Raw genomic sequence first — 21,445 nt, forward strand, 5'->3', positions numbered from 1 at the left:
TCCCGAGGCGCTGGGCTCGGGAAGCCCATTGTCATGGCTTTCCAGAAGCAGCGCTCACCCTCGGAGTGACTGTGCTAATGAGCTGGTGGAGGAGCTGTCAGCCGCCCCCGAGCCGATGCTGCCACTACAGGCAGCTGCCTACACGCGGGGAGTAATTACAGAGGGAGACGGAGGCTGCTGGCACCTTCCGCCAACGTGATCCCACCTTTCCTGCTGCTGATTCACCGCCAGGACCCCGGCGGAGCGGCACAGCTGCCGGGCTGGGCTCTGCCCCAGCCCGACGATGGGCAGCTCCCTCCCCGCTCATCCCCTGCTCCCGATTGTCTTTTTGCAGAAAGCGGGGACTGGCAAATCTTCCTTCCCCCGAAGACAGATCTGTCTCCTCCTGCCAGATGAGATTATTGCCGTTTACAGCCCAACCTCCATTTCGCTTTAAAGCCATTTTTTCATGCGGAAGATGGGTTTGCAATGGTGTGCGAGTAGCTCTGCCTTTGAAGAGGTGTTTGCCTAACAACACCCTGAATTCGAAGCTGAATTGTCTGCAGAAAGGCGGCCAGAATTCCTGAGGGTCCTTAGCTCCCCATCAGCTGTAGTCGATGTTACTGTGGTATCACAGCCTCTCATGTCCAGAGGGATGGGAGCAATTCTTCCTCAAGTGGTTCAGGAGGGAAACTGGCTGGTTTGGTGTGTTTGGAGTGGAGGGATGATGAGCGTGGCAGAGAAGGTAGGAGCCAGCCTGTGGCCCCAAATTCCACGCCCTGTGCTCCCTGCTGTCCCTGCTCCCTGCCTTGAGGCTTCCTGCAGGCTCTGAGCACCCCAGGGGTTGGTGGCACCAAGGCTCCGTGGTGGGCTGGGCTCTGGCACTGCCAGGGCAATGCTGCTCCATCCATCCCAGGCTGGGAGATCCCTCCTGGCCTCCCTGGAATGGGACACCTGCAGGCACGTGGGCACTGAGGTGCTGGGGAGCAGCAGCTCCTGCCTTGCCGGGGGTGTCCCACAGCTGCTGGAGCCGGGTGCTGCTCTGCCTGCCCGTGGTTAAGGTTTCAGTGCTGCTGCTCGTGTTGCAGGGCAGGGCACAGGGCAGACAGCTCCTCTGGCCACAGCCTGGGGTTCAGCCCCTCGGTGCCATCTCTGTGGGGACCCTGCTGGCTCCTCAGGGGAGATCCTAACCCCCAGGACTTGAGGCTGGCCACTGGTGGGTGCTGAGGGGTGTTCCCAGAGTGCTGGGTGCTCTGTGCCCCTGTGGATCCTCGGCCCAGCTCTCCTCAAACCCAGACCCTGACACAAAGATGTTCAGAGCTCTTGCCCTGAGACTTGGGTCCCCTCGTCCTCTGGCATGACAACCAGGAGAAAATAAATCCTGTTGGATGGGGGCTGTTTTTTTTCATGACTTTTTCCCTTGATTTTCCCTGGGCTCCTTCTTGACAGAAACTTCTCTTGAAACCCCCAGGGCCGCTCCTGATGGTGCCAGGCAGGACAAGCTGTGATGGAGGAGGCAGCACTGGGCTTTGCTGGGCATTAAATATTGATAGCAAAATGATGAAAGTGCTCCTGGAGCAGGGCTGACCCATTTAGGCACAAAACTTCCTTAGGGCTGAGCTGCTGCTGCAGTGTGACAGTGACAGTCCCCTGGTGCTGCCCCTCCAGCCTGCTCGTCGTGGTCACCCAGGGAATCCGTGGCTGGCCCCAGGGCCCTGTGCAGGGTCGGTCCTGCAGGGAGCCACAAAGTCCTGAGGAAGGCTGGAAAAGCCCCTTGAGTCCATCATATCCAACCGTTCCCTCAGCGCTGCCAAGCCACGTCCCAGGTGCCACATCCATGAGGGTTTTGAGCCCTTCCAGGGATGTGCTGGGAACATTGCCCTTCAGCTGTTGAGCAGGAGAAGCCTGAACCACATCCACTTCCAGCTTGAGCAGGACTTAAACTTAGGATTTAGGAGCTGGAATTCCGTGATCCTTGTGGGCTCCTTCCAGCTCAGGATGTTTTATTCTTTCCTATGATTCTAAACTTTTCCTTATGGGCTTGGAGCATCCTGGCTGTAGCTGGAGTGTGCTCAGAGGGGAGAAAAGGGACCTTATTTCTGTTGCCTTTTCCCCCACCAAACAGAGCAGGGCCGTGTCCTGGAGACCTTGTGCTTTGCATTAGTTTCATTTTTGGCAGCTGAATAAAGCCGTGCCAATCCCGGAGAGCTGAGTGGTATTACCCAGGGAATTCAGCACAGTGGAACAAAGCAAAGCCCTTTCAACCCTTGGCTGCCAGGTTTTGTGTCTGTGTTTTTCTGAACTCTGCCCAGGCGGCCCATGGAAGGCAACCAACTTGTGGGTGCTGCTGAGGGGGCAGAAAATCTGGGGAGAATGAGATTTGCTTTCCCTGCCACAGTGTTACTGAATATTTGCTTTGCTGTTGGCGTCCCGCAAACCTGGATTCACCTCTTCTGTGGGGGACAGCCCTGCCAGAGCTGCTGGTTCTCCCATGGAGGGGATGAGCCCTGTGTTGCCAGGGGAGCAGCTCCAGCACATCCCTGGGGGTGAGGGGTGATGCGCTTGAGCCATTCCATGGCACAAATCTGTTCATCTCTCACAACTTCTCCTTGGCAGGTCTCGGGCTCTCACCTGGACGGGGGTGTGAAGGCTCTGGAGTCACCTCCCCTTCCCACCCTGGGAGTGAGAGGAAGGCTTGGAAAAGGCTATTTTTATCTCTGGAGTGAGGAGCTCTCATCCTGCCAGGCTGTTTTTGTTGGAGGTTCCAGACAATGTTTTAAAAACATTCACTTTCAGCAAACTTCCTCCTGGGGGTTGGTGAATTTTATTTGGCCAGCACAGAGTCACCTTCCCGCTCCTTCAGCCGCTCCATGAGACCCTTTGGGGTCTTTTATCTCTTTATTTGTTGCTTTAAAATGTCTCTTGTGGATCAGTGGGGAGCAGGACCTGCCTTGAGCAGTGCCAGGCCTGGGTTGTGCTTTGATTCCCTGTGCTTTGGGCAGATGTGCTGAATTTTGGATGGTGCTTTATCTGGGGATCCTGTTCCATCATCAGTTCCTGGGTTTCATGCTCAGGACGATGTGTTTACACGGGCACTGCTGAGAAAATCACACTATTTACATATCCCCGTGCACGTCCCCGTACACAAACACTGCTCTGAACCTGCAAACCGCCAGAAAATCTCCTCCCTGCAGAAATTCTGCCAACAATTCTGCTGCTTAACTATTGCTCAGCCTCAGAGTGCTCAGGCTGAGCTTGAGCGTGGTCGGGGCTGGGGCTGTGTCCCTGTCCCTGCCACGGGCAGTGATCCCAACCTCTGGCTGCCCTGTGGGATAGCCCAGGTGGATTTTGGAGTGGAGTTAAACGTGATGTGGGCAGGATGGAGCAATCCTCACCAGCGGTAATTAACTGCTGTGCAATTGTCTCCTACACGTTGGAGAACACCTGGCTTGCTGCTACAGGTTCATTTTCTCCTTTCACGCTGAGCACATCCACCAAACTGCTCTGAGATGCCCCAAAACAGCTTCCAGGGGCCCTGTTGTTGGCCTGCAGCCTTAATTAGCGGGGCAGCTCCTCATTAGCCTCGTCAATCATCTTCTGCCCTTTGCAGTTGTGGCTGGTGCTGTGTGGAGCCGGGAGCTGCTGGGGACAGGCTCTGGGGACATTGCAGCTGTCCTCAGCCTGGAAGGATGAACAGATTTCTCCTGAAATACCAGCACTGGGGTGATGCCACCCCTCTGACGGGTGCCCCACACGGAGTCCTGCCCAGAGGAACCCTGAAAGGGCTGTCAGGAGCCAGGAGGGCTCTGCCTGAGCCCTGCACACGTGGGGAGAAAATTCAGCTGTCAGACTCAAGGGCCGGGCAGCAGGAACTGGGATAAAAATGCCTCAGGCAGAAAATGAGCTTTATAGTGTTCAGGCAGCCTCAGATGAGGTGACAGATGCTTAATCAGCTTATTCCTGTAAGTGTCTGCCTGCCTTCCCTCCCTGCCCGGGCTGGGGCTCTGCCAGCAGCCTGGGGGTGCGGAGCCCCTGCTCCCAGCAGGAATGCCCCTGGTGCATCCCCCCTCAGGGGCATCCAGGCTCTGAGCTCCATTTTCTGGTGGCACCTTGGAGGGAGGGTGTCCCCAGGGTGGGGCAGGGGCTCAGGAGCAGCTCTGGGCTTGATCCAGAGGATCCCCGGGGGAATGGGGCTGTGCCTCTGGGGTTGGTGTTGGGGTGAGGGCCCTGGCAGGGAGGGCTGTGCCTGGGGGCCAAGCACACAAAGAGCCCTTCTTCTTCTCCCTGATCCGATTATTCCTTCCCCATCTGAGCTGAGGGCCTTGGGGCGAGGCAGCAAAAGCTCAGGCAGTGCTGCCCATGCTCACCCCACCCCTGGGCAGGTGGGGACCCCGGTGTCACTCCTGGCCCTGGCTGGCACAGCTCCGGGGGTGCAGGGGGCTCTGCTCTGCCTCATCCTGGCTGCACATTTGGGATTCTGCTCTTCAGCCCTTCCGGCCTGTCCGTGAAGGGCTGGGCTGGTGCTGCTCTCCGTGGCCATCCCGGGAGTGGGACATCACCTGCCACCATCCCCAGGTCTTGGGGCACCTCCCTGGTGGGTCTGAGGGCTGGTGCTGCCCCAAACAGCCACTTACAGTTGCTATTATGGTTATTCCTCCTATATCTGATAACTTTCTGGTTGGGGCATTCACTTTCCTCTCCTGGGAAGCATCTGGTGCTGGGGCACTGCAGAGCCCCCTCGTTGTTGTCCCTCGTGTGCTCAAACTCAGCGTGGTCTTCCTCAATGAAGCTGCAGGATGAGGGAGGATCCTGGGGCCTCTTCCAGGGAGCTGGGAGGATTTTTTTGCTCTCCTTTTGTGTTTCTCAGGACAGAGCTGAGCACCGAGCTGTTCACTCCCCTTCCCATCATCCCTGCTAATCCCAGCCATGTTCTCTTCCCTTCAGACGATCATGGAGCAGTTCAATCCCAGCCTCAGGAATTTCATTTCTATGGGGAAGACCTATGAAAAAGCCTTAGCAAGTAAGTGACATTGGGGCTACTGGGCTGGGGAGGGGGAAAGCTGCAAAACCTTTGGTTTTTGTTGAAAATCTTGGGGTTTTTGTTGAAAAGTTCCTTGTTCCCCTGGGGAAGGAGCTGGGAGGGGGTTCCTGGACCCCGTTGGGATGTGCAAGGCCATGGATGCAGGAGGGATTCCAGGGAGAAAATGCTGAGAGGCAGCAGGATAACAAAACACATCTGCAGAGAGTTCATCTTTAAATGTTTGTTTAAAGTATTGAGAACTGAGATTTTAAGCTCTGCTTAAAGAGGTGCTATTGAAATGTTTAAATTGCCCAGAAGAATGAAGAGAAGGGAAAAGCCCAAAAGTCTTGATGGCAGCTCTTGATTGGGAGTGCAGGATCCTATTGGGAGCCATTAGGGAGGTGTACATTTCAGTGATCAGAAGGAAGCTAGGAATTGATTAAACCACAAAATGGACTATTTTGACTTAAACTGGCTTTGTGCACTGCCTGGGTCATCCTCAGCTGGGTTTTAAGGAGGTTTAAGCTTTGCTCAACCCAGAGCTGTGTTTTTCCAGGGAGAGCTCTGCTTGCTCCCTTCAGAGCTGCACGTGTCTCCTGGATTTTATTTTGGAATAATCCCAGTGAAAACACCCGTGGGGCAGAGTTTGTCACCACCTTCAGCCGGGGGGGTGAAAATCCCTTTGGTGTCCCACGTTCTGAAGTGCCGGGGTTTGGGACCGACCTTTGGGGAGGATCCTGCTCCCTGCAGCACCTTTTCTTCCCCACAAATAGGTGAGGCCCCGGGCTGTTCCCATGAGGATTTCTGAACCCTCCCCCTGTTCCCAGGTGCCTCCGATGTCCTGCCAGCACCGGGCACTGGTTTAAACTGGGATTTAATGGCTCACCCAGCCGTGACGGTCCAGCCTGGTCCACTGCACAGGGGCTGTGGCCTCTGATCCCAGGGAAGGGCACAGGGCATCCTCCTCACAAGAATTTCTGGGGATGCCAGCAGAGTGGGGTTTGTGATTTGGGGCTGCTTTCCCCTGCTGGTCCCCTCCAGCCAGCAGAGACAGGGTCTGACAAGGCAAAGAGCTGCTGACCCTTGGCATTGTGGTTTTTATTTATTCTTCTGAAATATTCCCCTGATAGCTCCGTTTAACTGCCTGGGAGGTGGATCTGTTTGTCCCGTGCTGTCCTATCCCAGCAGCCGTGGCACTTTGGGATAAGCAGGGTGATCTGTGCCTTTGTGCTTCTCCCACATCCCCGCTGTGGAGCCAAGGAATCTTCCTGGAATTTTTAACTTGGCTTGGCTCATCCTTCCCCTCAGATCCCCGAGCTGGGGGGCAGTGGAGGAAGTGCAGAGCCCAGGAGGCAGAGCAGAGGCAGCGTTGGAAGGCTGGAGCTGGGGCTGTACAGCGTGTTCTGTGATTAGAGGAAACCCCCTGCTTATCTGATTAGAGTCAAGTGTGGAGCTGGAATGTCAACAAACAAGGCTGAACTATAATGAAAGTCTGTGATATTCAATTATTCCACAGTGATTTCTCAGAGCAGCATTAGCAGCCTGATGCTTGCACTGCAATGAAAACCACCACAGTCCTGCACGTACCTTTTTTAATCCTAAATTACCCTCTAATCTCACTGCTCCAGCTTTCTGTGCTGCTTTTCCTCTGTTTGCTGTGTGGTCCCTCCCTGTGGGGTTAAGCCCTTTGAGGTAATGCCTATTTTAGAGTCCAGAGTCTCCTCAGTGCCCCAGAAGTTCCAACAGCCATTAAGGAGAACCTAACCTCCATTTTTGGGTGCTTTTCAGGCATGACATATGCAGCAAAGGGGTACTTTGATGCTTTGGTGAAGATGGGAGAGTTGGCCAGTGAAAGCCAAGGATCAAAAGAATTGGGTAAGTCCCCAGTTTGCTGCTAAATGGAGATTTCTGGAGATTCCCAGCCCAGGAATGAAGCAGATCTTTGGTGCTGCTGGGGATGACAAGCTCAGTGTGGAGCTGATCCTGCCGTGTCTCAAGTGGTTGCCGTGTCTCTGTAGTTACTGCTAATGCAGTTTGGAAAGCCCCCTGATACTCTGAGTGTCAGGGCTTTGGCTCGTGGTGTTTTTGGAGAGCAGCTTTGTGGTGGTTTGCTCTCACTTGGAGAAGGAGAAGCAGCAGATTTTGGCTGGGGAGCTGGGGCTAGCTGCCCATCAGGGGCCTCTGGAGAGAGAGGAGTAGGTGGGCTGTGCTGGTGGGGCTGGGATTGTGCCCTGGCTGCAGCAGCTCTGCCCTGCTGGAGCCTCCCTGTGCCCACTGCCAGGGACTGGTGTTTGCCCAATCGATGGCAAACATCACGAGCTGTGACGCCTGCTGCCTGCTTCCCCTTTCTCACACTTATTGCCCAGCAAATCCTTTAAAGGGGAGCTGCTTTTCCAGCCTCCTATTGCCCAGACATCCTTCTCACAGCCCTGGTTTGAGGTGACTCTCCCAGCTCCCCCCGGGAGGCTGCACCTTGTTAAGGCTCTCATGGGGTGAGGTGGGCTTTGGTCTGGTGTGCAGTCCCAGGTGAACCCCTCCTCCTCCTCCTTTTCCTCCTCCTCCTCCTCCCCCTCCATCCCTCCGCAGCAGAGTGCTCATTAAAGCATCTCTCCGGGGCAGGCAATTAACGGAGAGGTTGAGCTGAAAGACTCTAAGGGCTGAAGGAGTCGGGGAGCAGCCCCTGGGCTCTGGATTTGGTGTCAGACCCCGCTCCCCCAGCCCTGCTGCTGCCTGGGAATTGTGCTGGGAAAGCAGCAAGTGTCTATGGAAACCGAGTCGTGGATTAAAGCTGCCTGGAGCAATCTGCTTCTGTTTAATAAATAAAACAAAGAGCCCTGTGTGCTGCAGAGCCTGGAGGAGCTGCCACTGCCTCTCTGGGGCTGGGGACACCCAGCTCTGCCCTCCTGCAAGGGGACTGGGGGCAGCCTGAGCAGAGGGCAGGAGCCTGGGCAGAGCAGCCCCAGGGTTGCTCACGCTTCAAAGCTGGATTTGGGGACTTCTGGCCCTGGTTCCTCACCAGAGGACAAGGGTTTGATGTCCTTGGTTCTGTCTCCCCATGCGTGGCTTGAGTATTTTGGGGTGTAAAGTGTTTCCAAATCACTGCTCCTTCCCCTCCTGGTGTGGACACATCCCAGGGAGGCTCCTGGCTGCTCCTCAGCCTCGTGCTCTGCTGATCCTGCTGATATTTGCTGTGGCAGCTGCTCCGGGCAGGAGAAAGTGGAGATAAAATTTCTGGCTGCAGCTCAGTGGAGCTGATAACAGCTGGGACACAGCCCCCTCCCAGCAGATGTGTAAACAGGGGCTGAGAGCTGTTCTGGGCCAGGGCTGTGCTGGCCAGAGCTGCAGCTTTCCTGGGAACACCTTTGCCTTGTCACTCCCTGGGCTGGCAGTGCTGATAGTGCCAGAAAGGGGCTCTGGGTTATTTCACAGCATCCCAGTCTGGTCTGGGCTGGAAGGGACCTTAAAGCCCATCCAGTGCCACCCCTGCCATGGCAGGGACACCTTCCACTGTCCCAGGCTGCTCCAAGGCTGGTCCAGCCTGGCTTTGGGCACTGCCAGGGACAGGGAATTCATTTTAGAACAGTAAACTAAACGGGAATTCTCTTAATTGCTGCTTCCATTAATGTTGAGTCTTTAGCTCCTGCCCTGAGTGGGATTTTCTTCCGTGAGTTTATGGGGAAAAGTGCTTCAAGATGTCAGCCATGGTCAGGATTGCAGCTCATGTTCCCAGCCACCATGGACAAAAATCTGAGATGATTATTTTTTCTCCAAACCCCTCTTTTTCCTCACCTGGGTATTTTTTCCTGGTGCCCCAGCCCTGTGAGGCAGGGGTGCTGCAGGTTTGTCTGCTGGAACAGGAAGCCTTCTGGAGCACAGCTCTGGGCTCAGCTCCTGGGGCTGCTTACCAGCTGCATTTCTCCTGAATTCCCCATGGGATTTTAGGACCTGTGTGCAGACAGGATAATCCCACGTGGGAAAGGAAAAGTTGGCAGTAATGACAACAATAATGCCCTTGAGCTGTAATCGGCTCGGGGGCTCAGTTCTCGGGTGCAGTGTCTGCTGGGGCCTGTCTGAACCCCACTGCTGAGGTTTGGGGTGTTCCTATCAGTGCCATTTGGGATTGGGTCTGTGCCCCTGGGTGCCCGTGAGAGGCTCCCCGGGCTGTTCTTCACCCCCGTGGTGGTTGTGGCAGTGGCTCTAGGGAAGATGAGCTGCAGTGAGGAGCCTGTGTCTGGCTAGGGAAGGTTTGCAGCCCCTTCCAAAAGCTCCAGCCTCATGCATGAGTCCTCAGGTGACTTTGGCCCTTGTCCAGCTCCTGCCTCGGTCCCTTGGATGCTGCTCAAAATGTCATTTCTTTTGTCCTTCTTGAAAACTAGGCCGTGGCAAAGTCATGGAAAGGGGTTTTCTTCTCCTGCTGAGCGGAGCTGGAGACATTTCCCCCGGGATGCTGGGGCTGAGCAGTGCCTGCAGGAAGCACCTCCAGGGCTGGAGGTGCATTTTGCTCAGTACTTGTTTCTGGAAGGTCCCTTGGATGAGTGAAGGTGTGACACACCAGGCTGTGAAAGGGCAGCACAGGCAGTAATTACTCAAGCATTGTTGAGCTGAAAGGAGCCCCTGGCACATAATGGCTTTTTATTTCCACAGTGAAATCAGGATGTGGCACCTTAATGGCTTGGATGAGATTTTACAGCTCATCCAGTTCCACCCCTGCCATGGGCAGGGATACCTTCCACTATCCCAGCTTGCTCCAAGCCCTGTCCAGCCTGGCCTTGGGCACTTCCAGGGGCACCTCTGGGCTCAGGCTCTCTCTCCCCTGCAGCTCCAGGGTCTGTTCTGGTGCTTTGGAGGCTTTGTGCTGCTCCAGATCCTCTGGGAGTGGGGATTAATCTGTTAATTGGATTTGAGGTTGTTTTGGGTAGGTGCTGCCTGCCCAGCAGAGCTGTGGATACGGATCCCATAGGTGCCCAAGGTCACGGTGCAGCCCCGAGGGGGATCGGGCACTGCTGGTGGCTGGGTGTGGTTTGGTGTCCAGTGGGAACCAGTCAGAGCAGTGCCCAGGGGGACACAGAGCTCCAGGAAGTCTTTTCCTGTGATTTGTGGCAGTGTCCTTGCTGTGGAGGTGAGTTCCTGGCTGGGAGCAGAGACCTTTTCGGTGATCCTTTAAATTTGGGCTTAACAATGCACCTAGCACCTTGTGGGAGACAGCTTTGTGCTGGTGGAGGAAAGGAAGCTGCAGATCAGGTTTGCTGAGGGTGCAGAGACAGAAGACAGCTCTGAAAGCCTTCTGCTGTCTCAGGATGGGGCTTTTCCACTGCCTCCATCCCTGCCATGAGGAGCAGACGGCCAAGGCCCATTCTCACCAGCCTGTGTTTGGTACGAGGTGGTGGAGGGCTGAAAATGAGGATCTGTGCGGATCCTGTGGCCTGGCTGGGGCTCCCAGCGTGTGTCACATCTGGGTTTCACCTTCCCCGGTGACGGTGACACCTTCCAGGCTTCCCACCCGCCGTGTGCCCGGCTCTGTGCTGGGGAGGATGCTGCAGGGGTGCTCCTCCTTTTGGGGGTGCAGTGTCTGCCACCCCTCAGCAGCGGGGGCAGCCTGGCAGGCCCGAGGAGGGATTTTGGCCGGGTGTGTGATCAGCTCCAGCTCCTGGAGGTGTTTGCTCCCCCTCTGGAGCTGCCAGCATGCCCGAGGGATCGGATCTCACGGGGCAGGCTGGGCAATGTGAGGGTGTTTAATTAACCAGTGCCACCAGTACAGCTCCTGGCACCGCACTGGGGACTCCTGGGCTGGGCATCCTGGTACAGAGCCAGGACTGGCCCCAGCCAGGGGGGCTGTGGGGAGCACAGGACATCCCAGGCTGTGATGCATCCCTGCTGAAAGAGTCGGTGGCTACTGCCCAGCCTGAGGGGGCCAGGGAACCCAAGCCAGGGTGCCTTGGGAAGCTTTTGCCGTTCCTTTTACCTGGTCTCTTTAAAAACAAACGAGAAATGCCTCGAGCAGTGCCAGGCGGGGCTGGAGCAGCGCTGATGAATTAGAATTATCAGCACATCGCCCAGTCCTCTGGGGCTGGCAGAAGTGAAACCGTTGTGGAGAGGAAAGGGATGAGTCAGCGTGGAGAAGCCGATTGTTTCCCCAAGCTGATTGTTTGCCCACACTCGTCTCCTTCCCCCTGCACACGGCTCCTGCAGCTGCCACAGGCAGCTCAGAGTCAGAGCCCGGGCTGGGCTGGAAGAGCTCCTTGGCCCTGGGGAGCTGCTCTGTGCCGGGTCTGTGAGCCTGGGGCAGACTCTGCTGCTCCGAGGGAAGAGAAAAATACACTGCAGAAGTTTTCAGTGGGATTGCTCAGGTTGGAAAAGCCCTCAGGATCACTGAACCCACCATTAAACCGTGCCCCCAGGTGCCACCTCTGCCTGCACCTTGCATTTGGCTGCCTCAGGTCCTCAGCACCGAGGTGTTGTGTGAGCAGGGTTACTGCTGGCTGGTTTTTAGGGGACGTGCCCAAGTCCTGACCCCAGGAGCTGGGGCAACCACACGCTGCTGGTGGGAGATTGTCCCCTGGCCATGGGCCACCATCTCCTGCCATCCTTGCAGGACAGCCTGGTTGCTGCAGCCCTGCCCGTGTTCTGTCTCTGAGCAGTTCTGCTCCTTGATTAAAGCATCGTTGGTGTTTTTATTAGAAATGGCCCACATCCTCTTTTAGAGGGGGAGTCAAAAAATAACCTTGAGTCTCTGACAGCTCCAGAGCAAATCCTTGAGAGCTGGGCTCCCACTGCTTCACCTTCTGGAGGGGCAGCTGGCTGCCGTGGTGCCAGCAGGGACGGGAGGGATGTGGAACAACCTGTTTGCCTGTTGTGGGCTGGGTGTGGAAGGGAAGGGCCCACAATAGCTCCTATAGTTCTTCTCCCAGAACGATACTGTGAGTCAGCCGTGAACAGCAGCTCCTCCTCCCTCCCCGTGCTCAGCAGCCCCCGGCTGCCTCCTGCCCTTGCCCGGCTCTGTTTGTACCCCTGGGTGCAGCTGACATGCTGCACCCGGGGTTCTCTACCTGGAGGATGTGTTTTGGCAGCTCGCTGTGCCTCACAGGGTGACCTGAGCTCCTGCCCTGCTGCCCGGTGGGAGTTCATGTGTTTCATCCGCAAATCCCTCTGGCAGCTGATGCAAAACGCCGCTGGCGTGGGTGGCTCTGCTGCTGCCAGGGCGTGTGCCCTGTGCCACCCTCCCAGCCCTGCCACCCGGCCCCGTGGGGTGGTCCCCCCACAGTTTTACCGTGCTACCCCTGGCACAGTGCCACAGCTTCTTTTCTAAGTCAGATCTTGGACTGTTTAGGCTTGGCAGCTGCCATGGTATCCCTTAGTTGCAGTTTAAATAACCTCATCCCGGCAGCTCTGGGCTGGGTTTGGGGTGAGATGTCTGTGGGTGTCCCACGGTCTGTAGGGTTTTGTGGAGTAGCTCAGAGCGCAGGTGTCGGGGTGGCAGAGGTGCCCTGTGGGAATTCACACCCTGCTGCTGCTGCTTTTGGGGGATTCAGTTCAAATCCTGCTGGCCAGCTAGGCTCCAGTGGTGGTGGGAGGCCTGGAGCTGGTTCCTTCAGAGGCAGCTGGGGACAGGCTCTGGGGGAACTCAGGAGGCTCTGGGCAGGCGCCCAGCTGCCTTCCTGCCACCTCGTGGTGCTGGCTGAGGGGTGATGTTTCCCCCCATCTCAGCCCCCTAAATTATCAGGCTGGCCCAGAGATCTGAGGCTTTGAGGGGAGGAATATCAGGAGATGGCAAAGATTTCCAAAAGAGGCTCTTACCCCGAAATGTGTTGGTGCAGCTCTCTTTATTCTGTGATGCCCATGGGGAGAGCGGGGCAAAAAAGAGGACAAACAGGAAATGTCAGGGGTTTATCTAGACTTTGGACAGGGAGGGCTTCTCTGGCTCTCCACCAACCCTGTCAGGGCAGGAAGGAGGGGTCCAGGGTTATCTTGATCAGAGTCACTCCTGGGGAATGGGGAACAGAATGCCCATGAGCACAATGTAACAGGGGGACAGCAGAGTCCCCTCGGCGAGGCTGTGCTGTGGGAAAGGCTCCATGTGCTGCTGGCTTTGATGTGGGGCTGGAAGGCTCCAGTAGGAGCCGAGGGGGTGGTGGTGGTGCAGGGGAAAGCTGAACCCAAAGATGGATATCGGTGCTGAGAGAGCTCCAGAAGCCACCCTGGCTGCTGGGAACAGGCCAGTTCCCTGGGGAGGAATGTGGGAGTGGGGCAGAGCCCTCTAGTCCCAAAGCAGGGGTGCCCAGGACTGCATTTGGGGACATGGATGTCCCGTGGGACTGGGACATTTCTGCCCCAGTCCCGCTCTCAGGTGGGTCAGGAGCTCTGTGATGGTGGCCAGAGCCCCATGCCAGCGCTCCCGTGATTTCCACCGCAGCCAGACAGGAAGGGAGAGGGACAGGGGGTGGTGCAAGCTTTGGGAATAATGAGAGCCACCCTTGCACTGATACCCCTGACAAAGCCACCTCGGCGTGACGTCAGGGCTGCTTGCAGTGGGAATTCAGCACTTCCCTCCATTGAGCAGGAGCGGTTTCCTGGTGGGGCTGAGCCCCCCGGCCCTCGCTGCAGATGTGTGTGTGAGTGTGTGTGTGTGTGTGTGCATGGTGGCCGGGCCTGAGGGCCCTGCTCGGCCCAGCACCTGCAGAGCCAGCTGGAGAGTCACGGCGGGCTGGAAACCTGGGCAGGGAGCGGGGCTGCAGCCCTGCCTCGGGCACCTCTGCGCTGTGGGACAGCCTGGGCTCGCTCAGGGGCACGGGGCCCTGCCGCAGCCGGTGCCACAGCCCGCTCTGGCACAGCAGCAGAGTGCCAGCGCCTGCCGAGGGACGGCTTTGAATGTCTGCAGGAGGGTTTGGGACACGGCGTGCGGTGCAAAGTGCGAATTGCTCCAGCCAGGAGAGCATGGCGGTGTTGAGGCGGGTCGTTCCTGGTCAGCTGTGGGTGGTGACCCCCGTGTGCCCAGGGACGGGCTGGGGCCGGCCCAGCGTGCACCAGCTGCGCTGCGGGAGGCTCCCACTCGTCCCCTTGCCCCAGTGAGATGCTGGCTTTCATGTACAAACAGCTCCACAGAGGTTGGGAGCTTCTTGGGAAGCTATAGCCTGCCATGCTGGAAGGAAAAGCTTCCAAAGTCAGCCCTGAGAAGAGCTGAAAGAGCTGGGCTGTCCCCAAGCTCACTCTGATCCAAAACCAGGGCTCTTAGTGCTGGCTCTGTTCCTAGAAGATGCTCTCGTGTGTGTGTCTGGCTCCAGGCACGCTGAGGCTCCTGCTGAGCCAGAACACTGCCCTTCCAACAGGAACAGCACTGGGTGTGGGGCTGCAGCCCTGCGCTGGAAAAGAAAAATTAAAGGAAGTGGCAGAACAGAGCTGGGATTCCTTGGCTAAGCCCTGTGTCCTGTGCCCTGCTCTGAGCACCCCTGCTGGCCCAGGGGAGCAAGGGCTGCCCCTGGGGTTGGGGTCCTGCTGCTCCTCCTTGTTCCCCCCCACCTCACAGGGTTGACCTGTTTGTCCCATGTCTCAGGTGAGCATTGGCTCACTGCAGCTCCCCAAAGGTGGGCACGGGGATACTCCACGAGTCCCCTTGGGTCTGGCTGGGGACCTCTCCTTGCCAGCAGGGCACTGCCTGCCCCAGCCCTGGGGCGTCCCCGGAGCTCGGTGCCTCAAACCCTCCCTGTCCTGTCTCTGCAGGGGACGTGCTCTTCCAGATGGCAGAGGTGCACAGGCAGATCCAGAACCAGCTGGAGGAGATGGTGAGTGCCCAGCCTGGCGTGCCGGGGTCCCTGGCAGTGGAAAATGCTTTTCCATGCTTTGTCCAGCCCCTCTGCCATGGATTTGCTAAGCTCCAAAGAGTCTGCATTGCTTGGGCATCCTCTTTAACCCCACTGGGCCTCTCTGAGTCTGTCCCTTGCTGTTCTCAGCCCATGCAGCCCCACTCTGGTGCCATCCACTGCTCCCCAGGCGGGCTCTGCCAGCCTCCCCAAGCACTGTGTGTTTCCTCTCTCCCTGCAGCTCAAGTCCTTCCACAACGAGCTCCTGACGCAGCTGGAGCAGAAGGTGGAGCTGGACTCCCGGTACCTGAGTGTGAGTTATGTGTGTGTGAGTCTGCACAGCCCGGGGTCCCCGGGGCTCCCCATCCCCTGCTCCCTGCTGGGGGACGTCACGCCGTGCCACAGCTCCTGCCCCTGGTTTGCAGACGGGTCCCTGGTGTCACTCATGTCACCATGCACAGGCCAGCGTTGTCCCTTGTTTGCTCTCTGGGCCTTGGGAGTCTCGCTGTCCCAGGAGCTCTGCCCGTTTCTGTCACCCCTTGGCGGCAGGAACCATGGTCAAGGCTCAAAACTTTCTCCTGTGGCATCCAGGCTGCGCTGAAGAAATACCAGACAGAGCAGAGGAGCAAGGGGGACTCCCTGGACAAGTGCCAGGCAGAGCTGAAGAAACTTCGCAAGAAGAGCCAGGGCAGCAAGAACCCGCAGAAATATTCAGACAAGGAGCTGCAGGTAGGGCTGGGGGGACACGAGGGGGCATTCAGTGCTGCCCGTGGGGTGGTGGGGCTGTGGCAAAGCCCTGGGTAAGGATTTGCTGGGAGGGGGTGGCAGCCAGCGCTGGCACGGGCTGTGCCCACAGCCACAGTGCAGAGCGGGGCTGGAGCTGCCTGCCTGCCCCTGCTCCCGCTGCTGTTACCCTTTGCCTTCAGGAATGGCCCCCACGAGCATGAATTCCTGCCGTGCCTGCTCCATCGTGCCGGGAGGGGATTTTCTTGTGTATTTTCTGTGCCTGCGCCCCTTCCCCCGCCCGCGGGGGCGACGCCGGGGGCGGCCGCGGTGAATCAGAGCGGTGTGATGTGTGTGATGCGTGTGGTCCCGCCCGGGGGTGGGCACGGGGGGAGTCAGAGCTCCCCACCGAGGGGGAGCCAGGCTGAGGGGCACCCAGGGCACGTCCTGGCAGTGCCGAGGGGCTGTGGCACTCCTGGGTCCCGCTCGGTCTCCGATGGATGCACAGAGGAGTTGGTGCCCCCTGTGCCCTGCAGGCTTCCCTGGGCTTGGCCCCTGCAGGGGTGTTCAGGGATTGCTGATGCACCAACGTGCCCTGGCTGGCAGCGAGTGCTGCTGCAGGAGCTGCAGCCACAGAACCATGGAGGCACAAGGGGAAGATGAATTCCTGAGGCCGGGAATTGTTTAGTCCTCTCTCCAAGGCAGGAGCGTGTGTGTTGTGTTGGGACCAGGGTCTGTTTTTTCGCATGTTGGAGATCTGTGTCTGCTGAAGGAGACCTGGACATGGTGATGCCACTTTGCTCGTGGGGGTTAATTTGATGGCATTTAGTCTCCAGCAGAGCGTTACAGTGGGGTTTGTGCTGGGGAAGTGACACCCTTAATTGCACTGAAATTTGGAAATGCTGGTGTGAATCAGAGCAAGCACTGAAGGAGAAGAATGCAGCCACCATCATCTGCTGTGGCTCAGCCTGTGGGTCCCGTGTGGAGCCAGAGCTCTGGGAGGTACCAGCACACTCCTCCGTGTCCAGCCTGCTGTGGTGGAGCCTCTGCTGTTCTCCAGAGCAGCTGAAACCACTTCTGAGCGTGGTGTCTCCACAAGTCCCAGCTTTGCAATTCCTGCTGAGCAAGAAAAGCCCTGTCAGGCCCCGAGCCCAGCGTGGGGGGACACAGGGATCAAACCTCTGTCACTCCCACCTGTGAGAGCTGCTGCCAGAGGCAGCCCCGTCCTGCCAGAGCCTGGGGCAGAGATCCCCATCCCACAGGAGCAGGAGGAGGAGGAGGGAAGCCATCCCAGCTGGGATGGAGGGTGGGCTGAGCCTCCTGCTGTGATATTCAGGGATGGGGCACTCCTGTTAGCACAGCTCTCAGAGCAGGGAAACAGGATCAGAGCTCATTGCCTTTAATCTTTCAGCAGTAAGTATTTAGGAAGTGCTTATCTCCAAAAAAGCTTTATGATGGCTTTTGAGCTTACAGAGCTATGAGACCCTTCCAGCTCAGAGTTTTCTGTGATTCTGTGGCTGCTCTGCTGCACTCGGCAGGGGTTTGCTTTGCCTTAGATCTAACCACAAAGTTAAAATTGCTGAGTGCAGCCAAGAGGGCACTTCCCCTCTCTTCTCTGCTGACTGCAGAGCTGGTGTTTCCTCAGCAGAAAAATGTTTTGGGTTAAAACCCTCGACACTGTCTTAGCTCTGCCTGGGTATTGGAGAGAGGGGGGAACTGCAGTAAGTGGTGTCCAGCCTGGAACTGTGTGGATGTTGGTGCTGGCCTGAGGAGAGTGCCTTGTTTGGGGCTTTGAGGAGGTGAAAATGGGCTTTGAGGAGGTGAAACCAGATTTGCGTAGATCTGGAGCATCTGCAGAGCTGTGTGGGGCTTTGCTTTCCTCCGCCTGGTTAAAGCAGAGCCACAGGCAGCCTGGTTTGTTGAGCTGGCCCAAAGCCACCCCTGTGGCCACTTGCCAAACCTCTGGTGGTCTCCTCAGAGCTGCTCAAGCACCTGGGGATGGTTTTGGGATGCTGACAGCTGTGCCAGGCTGGTGCTTGGGGACCACAGACCCATCAGCCAGGGCTGGCTGGAGTCTCCTAATGGGCTGTGGCTGGTTCCTTCTCTCCTCGTGGGAGAAGCTCCTGGAAGTGTCACCTCCTTGGAGGCAGCAATAACATCTTGCTCTTCTGAAGGCTGGTGCTCATGAAGCTGCTGGAGCAGCCGCCAGCCAGGAGTCTGATGCTCTGTCATCATCTTCCTTCATATTTAATGCTCCAGGAAGCAGAACTGCTCCTTTCTGCCTCTTCACCACTTGTGGAGTGACCACATCTTGTCATCACCTGCCAGTGAGACGGGTGGCTGAGACACGTGGTGGCGGCGGCAGGACTGTCCTGCAGGGACCTCAGGGTTTATGTAACATTTGTCAGAGTTGAGAGCAGGTTTGGGGCCACCCAGGCCCTGCTTTTGGCAGAGGACAGCCCTTGGCTAAATCAATCAGAGAGCCCAGTGCAACAGCCCAGACATCTCACCTGTTCCATTCAGCTGTTCCACTTTATAAAGCAGAAATAAATACTGGAGCTCAGCAGGGACTGCTCACAGCAAAGGCTGGGGAGCAGGAGCTTTGGAGCAGGGGATTCAGGGGGTGTGATGCTCACAGACTCAGGAGTCTTCTCCTGAGCTGCACCAGCCCCTCTTTGCACCAGCTGGTCCAGCCTGGTCTGCGAGTCCCACATCACCTGGCCCCTGTCTCCTGCTGGCTTTGTGGAGTTTTCCAGATGAGGATGAGTGATGGAGCATGAAGTGGCTGAGGAGTTAAAACACCTCGTGTTCTGCAGCCCAGACTCACGTGGCTCTAAACCAGCTCCAAGTGGCACCAGGCTGCAGGAGTGGTTTCCCAGCCCCCAAGCCCTGTCCTGGTCAGGAGCAATGCTGTGGTTGGGAGTTGTTGCTGCCGAGTGTCACATTAAGCCAGGCTTTTATTCCTTGTGAATCAGTCCCGAGCTGCTGTTCCACACAAGGAGTGAGGGCTGAGAGCCTCATTTGCCTCATCTTCCTCGTGGAGTGATTGAGATGGGGCTTGACCTGTGTTGAAAACCGGGAGAGCAAACCAATTCCATTCACTTCACATCCCTGATGAAGAAGAATGAAAACAATATTAAGATTAAACAATCGCCAAGGAACCTCAAGTGCTGTAATTTCATTAAAGGCTGGTTGTGATCAGGCCATGAAATCAAGGTCATGATGGGTTTGGGACCTGGATTGAATCAGCGGCTCAGCAATGAAGTTATGTTGGTTCAAAGTATTTATCAAATCATATTAGTGCTGTGAGCAATTGGATTTCTGCATTGGCCTGAGACAAAACTGGCTGTAATTCAGCCTAAATAACAATGCTGGGGCTCGGTGTTTGTCCTGAAAGGCTGTGCCTGACCCAGATGACAGTGGGTGACCCTGGGTGGGCAGTGGGGGCCGAGCTTAGCCTCTGCCTTCACCCACCCCTGCTCCCATGGGAATGTTTTAAACATTAAATACCACTGTGCCAAATAACCTGTGGGGTGTGGGGTTTTATCAGCTTTTGTCATTGAAACCTCATTTGGATATTCCCATCAGGAGAAATAATTTTAGGTGTAGGTCAGGAAGCTCCAAATGACACAGAGCTTGCACAAACCAGGTTATGAGGTTTATGTGAAAGTCAAACAGGGAAGGACTCAGAGCTCTCTCCAACTCTCTCCAGGTTTCTCTGGGATTTGCCCAAACCCAGCAAGAGAAGAGAAGCCCCTTCCAGTCTCTAAAGAGGCTCCAAGAGAGGGACTTGGAACAAGGCCTGGAGTGCCAGGACAAGGGGGAATGGCTTCCCACTGCCAGAGGGCCAGGTTAGATGGGATCCTGGGGAGAAATTCTTCCCTGTGAGGAGGTGAGGCCCTGTCAGAAAGTGCTCAGAGAAGCTGTGGCTGCCCCATCCTTGAGCATGTTCCTGGAAGTGCCTGTGCAGCTCAGGGCTGTGTCATGAGCACTTGGGTACCAAATCTGTGCATTGAGCTGCTGACCCAGGCTGTTCCTGCACTGAGGAATGTTTCTTCTGAACGTTTTAGGCAGGAGAAGGTGAAGCCAGCATTCCCCTGCTGCACTGCTCTCTGGATTTTATGTAACACCAATGTGTGCATGGCTGGGCAGCAGCAGGGCAGGGCTGGGGCTGCTGCAGATGTGACAAAACGAGGGGAGACAGCCCTTCCTGGGGGAGGAGGGCAGCCCGGCGTCCCTGGCTCTGGGGACTGGCTCCCCGGGATCTGCTCTGCCTTTCCCATCGCCTTGGATAACCATCAGCAGCCCTGGCCTGGCTTTGATCCCCACAGAGCTTTGGTTGCAGCCGAGCTGGGGAGGCTGGTGGGCAGCACATCAGCCTTCCCTTCTCCTGGCTGGGGGTGCTGGTGCTGTGCGGGGCAGGGGGAGGTTGTCCCCTCCCTGGGAAACCTGCAGGGCTCTGCTGTGGTTCTGGGGGGCTCCTGTGGTGACCAGTGGTGGCCATTCCTCGCCATGGGGCTGTTGTTTTATTTGCCATATTACAGGAGAGGTTGGGTCAGGGCTCATCCTGAGCTCTGCTCTCCTTCCTGGCTGTGGAAGAGCCTGGGATACCCCCGGGCTGGGATCCAGCGGGGCCGTGCCTGGCTGGGCACAGCAGTCAGCCTCCCTCGGTGACACACGGGGCTGGGTGGGGGCTGCAGGAGCCAGGAGGGGACAGTGCCTCCCCCGGGCTGCTCCAGGGTCTGCCAGCTGCCTCACAAGCAGCAGTTTCTGGAAATGAAGAGAAGTTGTCCAGGCTGAGGATCCCTGGCTGCTTGCTCTGCTCATTTTGCCTCTGTTGTGGTGGGGTTTTAGCAGGTTTGCCTTGAGTCTGTTCCCCAGCTCAGATGCTCTTCCCCTGCTAATCAACCTAACTTCTTTTTTATCCTATCCCATTTCTAGCTATTCTCCCTCGTGAGTGCCTAAGCAAATCCTCCCTTCTCTCCGTGTTTACTCCTTCCAGGTATTTCAGCCTGCTGCATCGATCCAGCACAGTCCTCTCTCTTCCCTGACCTTTCCTTTCTCTTTTCCCACTGCTCTGTATCACTGGTCCTGACCAATTCCTCCTTGGGATGAGAGCTGGAGTTGGCACAGCCCCTCCCTGCTCTGCATCCCTCCTGGTGTTGAGTGGAAGCGTGCCTGCCATGTGCTCCTCTGGGCTTTCTGGCCCCAAAATTCATGGCTGTGCTGTGCTGGTGACTCCAGGGCAGCTCCAGCCTGCTGGGGGTCCCCTCTTGTCCCTGGGACCAGTCCTTGGCTCAGCCTGGTCGGTGTCAAACACACAAAGAAGGATCTGGAGTGATGATTCCTGTGGTGGAGATCAGCACTCTCCTTGGCTCGTGTTCCCTGTGTTTGCACGTTCCAGGCTGGGATGGGAGGTCTGAACTCATTTCCCAGCGAGGCTGTGGTTATCAAAGGCTCGGCTGGAGCTCGCTGCTGCTCCACCTGCGCTGACAGCAGCGTGTGCTCCTCGCAGCTCGGGGCTTGACATTTCTCAGCTGCTCTTTGATCTCCACCTCCCCGAGGAGCTGTCACTGTGGCCTTGGGGAGGTGGCAGGGCTGCGTGCCCTGGCTTTCTGTGCGGGACGACAGCGGCTGCTCGAGCTGGGACTTGGCAGCAGCTCGTTGCCTTTTCATCTGCTCGTGCTCCCAATTCTCTGTCTGACCTGCGGGGTGACTGGCTTTGGCTTTGGCATGGGCACTGCCCGCCGTGGCTCCAGCCCCGCTCGTGTGCCCACTCTGGGGGTCCCTGGCTGAGCCCCCACAGCCGGGGGTGCCCCAGGAGCGGGCAGGAGCCCCGGCAGCATCCTGGAAGAATCCCAGCAGGCAAAGCCCCTGCCCGGCGCCGCCACGTGCTGACACTGCTAATTAGGTCAGCAGCTCCTGGTGA

General features: G+C 57.2%; 1 protein-coding gene across 6 annotated transcripts in view; it reads left to right on the top strand.

The window, feature by feature from the left end:
- BAIAP2 (BAR/IMD domain containing adaptor protein 2) overlaps positions 1 to 21,445 on the top strand; it is a 38,899-nt gene that overhangs the window by 1,965 nt on the left and 15,489 nt on the right. For all 6 annotated transcript variants that reach the window (XM_021534101.3, XM_085556604.1, XM_021534103.3 and 3 more), the window contains exons 2-6: positions 4,924 to 4,999; positions 6,788 to 6,874; positions 14,714 to 14,775; positions 15,035 to 15,106; positions 15,385 to 15,522. In XM_021534101.3, the coding sequence (XP_021389776.1) occupies positions 4,924 to 4,999; positions 6,788 to 6,874; positions 14,714 to 14,775; positions 15,035 to 15,106; positions 15,385 to 15,522 (435 nt within the window). The remainder of the gene's footprint in view (positions 1 to 4,923; positions 5,000 to 6,787; positions 6,875 to 14,713; positions 14,776 to 15,034; positions 15,107 to 15,384; positions 15,523 to 21,445) is intronic.

Source organism: Lonchura striata, chromosome 18 (assembly GCF_050655825.1).
Source record: "Lonchura striata isolate lonStrDom1 chromosome 18, ASM5065582v1, whole genome shotgun sequence".
Classification (NCBI taxonomy): Eukaryota; Metazoa; Chordata; class Aves; order Passeriformes; family Estrildidae; genus Lonchura; species Lonchura striata.